This window comes from Coturnix japonica, chromosome 18, assembly GCF_054131305.1.
Source record: "Coturnix japonica strain WE chromosome 18, WE-NBRP24, whole genome shotgun sequence".
NCBI classification, from domain to species: domain Eukaryota; kingdom Metazoa; phylum Chordata; class Aves; order Galliformes; family Phasianidae; genus Coturnix; species Coturnix japonica.
In genome coordinates, this window is record NC_140680.1 from 2,670,126 (window position 1) to 2,676,366 (window position 6,241).

Here is a 6,241-nt window from a genome sequence, read left to right on the forward strand (position 1 = left end):
GCAGGGTGGAGGCGGTGGGGCCGGGCTTCAGTTTGCAGCTGTGGCCGAGATCCTGCGGTACAGCGCCTGGGTGTAGTTCCCCAGTGCCGGCAAGAAGTTTCGCAGGTAGATCTCATTGTCGGTGTTCAGTGAGCAGCTCTGGGGAAGGAGAAACGTAAATGTGAGCACACAGCAGTGATCTGCAGGTTGTAGGCAACAGAGCAGCAAGAGCAAGAGGTCCCATTGCATCTGCCCCCTGGACCTTGTGGCCATGGGGAGAGGTAAGGAGCTGCCCTGGGGGGGCTGGGGACAAACACACAGCTACACTTCTGCAAGCATGGGAATGTGGAGATGTGGCACCTGGGGATGTGGGCATGGTGGGGAGGGGCTGGGGTTGGACTTGATGATTATTTATGTCTAACTTTAATGAGTCTATGATTAATTGAGCATCTTCTCCACATGATGAACCATCCTGCAGCTTGGGAATGGGATGAGATGCAGGGATGGCCGCAGTGCCACTGTGCAGGGTGCAGTGCTCAGGGGATGCTGAAGCTGCTGGGGATGAAGGCATCGCCCTGCCCCGTGCTTACCGTCATGCCGTGCAGGCTCTGCAGGTTGGTGATGAGGGGCTCATAGTCCTTCTTGCAGCGGGTCACCTTGGCCAGCACCGTGGCAGCCTGGCACAGCAGTTCGTGCTCCGACAGCTGTGAACACGAATACAAGTGTCAACACCACAGCACTGGCTTCAAGCTGTGCTGCCCACCTGAATGCTCAGGGCTGGTGGGAGTTCTCCCAGGGACTTCCTAATCCCTCAGCTGCACTGTGCTATGTAGGCAGCAGTGGCACCCGTAGGTGCTGGGCAATAGCCCGGCCCATTTGGTTATAGGGCAGGGAGATGCACCCAGTTGGGTGTGCTTGTACCACTCCCACTCTGTGAGTACCAAACTGAGCTCTGTGTTTTGTGCAAGGTGTTGGCAAGTACTCTGCTCATGGTTATATCAATTAAAAGTGTGTTTTCCATGTATCTCTAAATTTTCTTTTACCTTCCGATCCTTGAAAGCCACCTGTGCCACTCTGGTGTCATTGCAAGGGACCTGGGGAGGTGATACAAGCAAGAGCTGTAGTTAGCAGACTGCACCCCCACGATGGCACCACCCACAGCCAACCAACAGTGGGCGAGGAGCAGCATCAATTGCAGAGCCGTGCCACCCACTGCCTGGGGACATGGTGTCCTCATCCCACAGTGCAGGCACTGGGGATCAATGGGCCCCAGCTGCTGCCATTGTAACCAGCAGCAAAGAAACCCAGCCCTGTGTCCATGTCCCTGCCACCCATGGTCACCCCAAGCAGCACTCCACGTGGGCCGCAGCATATTGCAGCATTTCTCAGCACTGCCCACACATCAGCTGCCCTGCCCCAGCTGAGCAGCAATGGGAAGAGCTGCACCCTCCAGATGTCAGCCCATGGGGAGAGGGGATGCAAGAAGATGGTCAGGGTTGTGCGATGTCCTGGCCGCCAACAGCTAGAAATGCTCAGTCAGTAGTGCCAACTAATGGCCATTGGTGAGGAAAAGCCACGAGCTTCTGGTCCTTACCTGCGCTCCTTTGTTGAGTTGCTGGATGCCCTGGGTGATGTCCGACAGCTTCAGCTGGGATGAGCTTGTCACCAGCGGTGTGGAGGCAACGAGCTCTGCCAGGCAGAGGAGAACAAGGGCAGCCTTCAGTGTGCGGTGCATCCTGGATCTGCCACCTGGCTCGCTCTGAGGGCTTCAGTGCTTCACTGCTGGCAGGACGTGATTTTATAGCATGGCCCGGCAGCATCATCCCATCCGATACCAAATATAGGTTCTTCCTGTGCTGCTGAGGGGGGCAGCAGGGCCCTGCTCCCCAAAGAAGGGATTATGTAATGGGGACAGCAAAGACTTTTTGCCCTTAACCAACTTGATGTGCTATTCCCCTACCATGCAGATTTTAATCACCTTATTGATAGAATCAGAGATACCAAAATGGGAAGTCTAGAATTTCTGCTTGGCGTCACAGGATCCCGGTGCAGCCCCGCACCGTGTGCCATGCATGGAATGCCACAAACGAGAGCAATAGCCAAACGTTGTGGGGTGAAACAAAGCTGGGTAATGGGCTCATGACCCAAAGCTCTCCTTCTATTGCCCATAAAAGAGACAAAGAGGACCCACAGTGGATATGTGCACTGGTGGGCTCTCCTGCCATGGGATTCAGCACAACCCTGCGTGGTTGCTTGAATGCTAATGCATTTCCCTCTCATGCACTAGGGAATGGGGCAGTGAAGGGCACTGCTTCTATGGGCACTCCAACCACGGGCACAGGGACCTCACTGCCACATGGGTCCCCAGGGGTGACCCCATGGATGAGTCCACCATTGCTGGTGGCAATGGGCACCATGGGGATCATCACAGTGCTTTGGAGAAGGGGCAATGAACAGCTGCAGATGGAGGGGGTGGGTGAATCCAGAGCCAGGAAGAATTCACAGTGCTTGGCCATAAAGGCAGCAGAGCTGAAGTAGCCCAAATCAGATTTGCAAGGAAAGAAAACCTCAAGACTTTTATCAAGATGTTAAATATCTGCCAAGAAACAAACAAAAAAAAATTGCTCTTGCATGTAAAGGAAGAGGCAGCGGAGGGAGTTTTGTGGCGTGTGGGTGTTGGGGTTTCAGCGAGGTCTGGCTCAGCTCTGCACCACGTACCCCGTCCTGTGGGGACAGCTCTGCAGTGCCCGGGGGCCATGTGTCAAACATTTCCTTTTTCACAAGATTTTATTCATAGCTGTTTTAATGCTCACTACAGTTGGTCCATCCCAACGCTGAGTTTCAAACCGTTCCCATCTCATTGTATTGCCTTGCTTCTATACTGGATGTCCAGACACTGCAGTGGCAGAGCAGGGATGGAGAACTCCATCACTGTGAGAGCCTGCAATTGCTGCTTGCTCTCCTGGCAGCTGACAGAAGCAGGACATCATTCCCAGCCATTGAATTTCCCACAAAACAGGGAGGGCTGGGTACAACCACTGCAGGCGTTGAGAGGGGACAGAGCCGGGGTGCATGCAGTACTGTGTGTCTGTCTGTCCATCCACCCCAAAGCCATTTCCTGCAGGAGAAGCTCTCAGCTCCCAGCATCGCAGCAGATGGGGTCGGCTGTTGGGGTCCAGATGTCTCGGGGATGTGGCGTCATAGGGCATGGATGTCTCTGCAGCCACAGACCTGCGTGGGGGGCATGTGTCACCCCACCCCGGGGCAGATAAAATCATTCCTTCAAATATTGATATGGTAACATAAACTCAATGATGGGAAGAAGGTTGACGTACTGATTGGGCTCGTGTGGGTGGCTCAGAACCACAGCCCGGTTCTGAGAAATGGAGCAGAGCTGGGGGACTCCTGGGCCGGGGAGTGTGAGGGAAGGGAGCTCAGAGCTTTGTGAGTGGCGGTCTGGGAGCAAAAGAGTACACATGGAGCATCCTTGGCTGCACTACGCATTAACTCACAGTGGTCACGCAGTGCTGAAGGAAGTGTTTGGATGTGCAGCACCTGGTGCTGGCAGTGCTCCCGCTGCTCATCTCCAGGACTGGGAGCACACAGGGCCACATCAGGCTGTGACCTGATCATGGCATCCCCAGGGTCATGAGGGCGCAAACAGAGTGGGTCAGAGCTGAGCTGCATCTCCTTATGGTGAGGGCTGTGCCCCAGGTGTGGATGCATCCCAGCTGCTGGGGAGCTGCTGCTGCCAGGGCACCATGGAAATGAGCCCAGGGCCAAGCAGGCATTGGAAAACATCATCCTGAAAAGGAAAGCATGCAAAATGCTGCTGCCGCCATTTGTCTCTAACTCAACCATGTTATTTTAGGTTGATTTGGGTGCTGCTTAATCCCTGCCTTGCCTGATGTATTGGAAAGATGGGCAGTGACAGCAGTCTCTGGGTGGCACAGTCGGGCCTCTCCATAATGGTGTCTCTGGATGGTGACAACAGAGCATGGCAAGGGTGGCTGTACACCCAGTGCAACCCTCAATGAAGCCCAAACCTGCAGCCCAAACCTGATACCTTGTGTCCTGCTTTCTCCTTTTCAACAGTGAAGCTGGGGCTAATGACCCACAGCTATCCCAGGCAGAACTGGAGCACTTGCATGGCCAGGCAGAGCAGGGCTGCAGGCATGGTGGCAGTGGATGGGTTCAAGGACCCAATGGAAGGAGTTAGGAGCTGCCAGAAGGTAAGCCTGATTTTAGAGAGCACATCTCCCTTGGGGGCATCCCCTGCTTGGTCCTGTCTCTGGCAGTGTGATTTCTGGTCAGAGCAGCAGCCTTGTGCCATCCATCAGTGCTGGCAGTGGTGGCGCTGGCCCAGGCTCAGGATGCAGCCAAACTCATCCCCATGTCAGTCCCACCTGCACTGAGCAATAGCTGTTCTGGAGGAGCAGGATGAGTTGTGTCATTAAGATGTGAGGTTGCAGGAATAGTAGCCTGTCTCTTCTCTGAGGCCTCGAGTTTGGACAGCATCGATCACCATCTTCTCATTTCCAACAACATCCAAACTTTCAAATAAATCCTCAGAGCAGCCACAACATCTTTTTGAGGCCATTTTCTCCCGCGTGCTGCCCCTTAATTATAGAAAATGGTGGAGAACTCAAATAAAACATTCTATAAAGCATTAAAAAAAAAAAAAACAACAACCAAATGTGGGTCACTGTATAATATGGAGCATCAGCACATGCGGTATCTCTTCCATCAGTGGTTGAGTTTACAAAGGGAGGATTTCAGGCTGTGTGCTGGTGGTGTCTGCAACTGCCCTGCAGCTGGAAGGTGAGCTGTGCTCCGGGGGCCGCAGTAGCACCGGCTTTCAGCACAAACCAAGTTACTTGGAGCAGGATGCAGCCAGGGGAAGGAGAGTTTGCAACCTTGCGCCACGTTGCCCAGTGGTGTAATCTTGCAGTGAGCAGAGACAAGAAGCGTTGCCTCCTGGCATGCTGCCGACGTGGTTAGTAAACAAACTGTCATACTGAAATAGATGAAATAGATGAGACGTGATATTTGCTGTGACATTTAGCTGCTAACAAAGCTGTGCGGCGACATTAAATTATTAGACTTTTGAAAGCATCATCTATTCATGTTGGGTTAGTCTGTGGTATTTTACTTGTAGACAGTCGCATCTTTTCGGCATTCTAGTTTTTAGCAGTGCACAAAGCAACCGTGGGTCCCCAAACACACAATGACTGCACTGGTGCCAAAGGAAGTGTCAGAACTCAGGAGCATTGGTTTTCCATTTCTAATATAAACTCCACTCCGAACCAAGGCTGTTCAGACAGGGCTGGCTTTAAGGCCATTTTTCTCCTAGTGAATGTATCACCTTGCCATCTAGGACAAACCAAAACTAAGCTCTGCTGGTGATGCATGATGTGGTACAGAGGTGGTGACGGGGATGGGTTGATGGATGGGTAAGATGATCTTAGCAGCCTTTCCCAAACTTAATCATTCTGTGATTCCCAGTACTTTCCTTGGGTGCTGCACCATGAAGACCTCAATCCGAGGCAGATTCTCAGTCCTAAAAGCATTCTCCATGGCCACAGCAGTGGGAGCAAAACTCCCCCTCTCCCCCAAACCTGGGAGGCTCTGAACTCACCCAACCCTCCTACAGGCTGAGCTGCCAACACCTCTCCGTATGGACAAAGGGGGTATTTGGTGCTACCAGAGCAGGGCTGCATGCTGGCATGGCTATGGAGTTATCATCCCAGCAGCTGCAGGGTTCTCTGAGCCCACTGCTCTCCTGCCCACTGACAGTTCTCTGAAAGCAGGTGAATTATTTCTGATTTCCTTTTTGGTTCTGTGTACGTCCGCGCGGGGCAGGAAACACACGCAGCAGGGATGCCCTTGACGTGGTGCCGGGGGCGGCTAACTGCTTCCCCTTGCAGATGAAAGGTGTGAAAAGCATCACTGCGTTTTTTCACTGCTTGTGTACTGACACCCGATAGCAGACAGGCTCATTCACATAGGTAGGGCAATGCTTCTGAAGATAACGCAACTCTTCGTGAGCTGGGATGTATGTGTCATGCTAAAATAAGCAGGTAGAACAGGAAAATTTGTAAATTCAAAGTCATTTGGTTCTGTTGATTGTATCTTTAAGAAAATTCCCCTTCAGGAAGTAATGCTAGAGTCAGTGAAGCTTCTTAGTTAAAACTGCAAACGCAACGTATGTTAGTAGCATTTTCCTCTGTCTTCTTTCTTCCCCCACCCCAAGTTTGGCGTT

At 52.6% G+C, this 6,241-nt stretch overlaps 1 protein-coding gene across 1 annotated transcript; it reads right to left on the minus strand.

Annotated features, from left to right (window-relative positions):
* LOC107320070 (uncharacterized) lies at positions 1–1,844 on the minus strand. Its single transcript, XM_015875544.3, has 4 exons — positions 1,574–1,844; positions 1,023–1,073; positions 570–683; positions 1–138 (listed from the first exon to the last, which is right to left on the minus strand). The coding sequence occupies exons 1-4, from the start codon at positions 1,712–1,714 to the stop codon at positions 28–30; spliced, it is 417 nt and encodes a 138-aa protein (XP_015731030.1). The 5' UTR covers positions 1,715–1,844; the 3' UTR covers positions 1–27.
* Between the last annotated feature and the right edge of the window lie 4,397 nt (positions 1,845–6,241).

Coding starts and splice junctions, on each gene's coding strand:
- LOC107320070 (XM_015875544.3), bottom strand. CDS start 1,714: ATGCACCGCACACTGAAGGCTGCCCTTGTTCTCCTCTGCCTGGCAGAG. Junction 684..1,022: donor TGGCTTTCAAGGATCGGAAG/GTAAAAGAAAAT, acceptor TCGTGTTCACAG/CTGTCGGAGCACGAACTGCT. Junction 139..569: donor AGAGCCTGCACGGCATGACG/GTAAGCACGGGG, acceptor CTCCTTCCCCAG/AGCTGCTCACTGAACACCGA.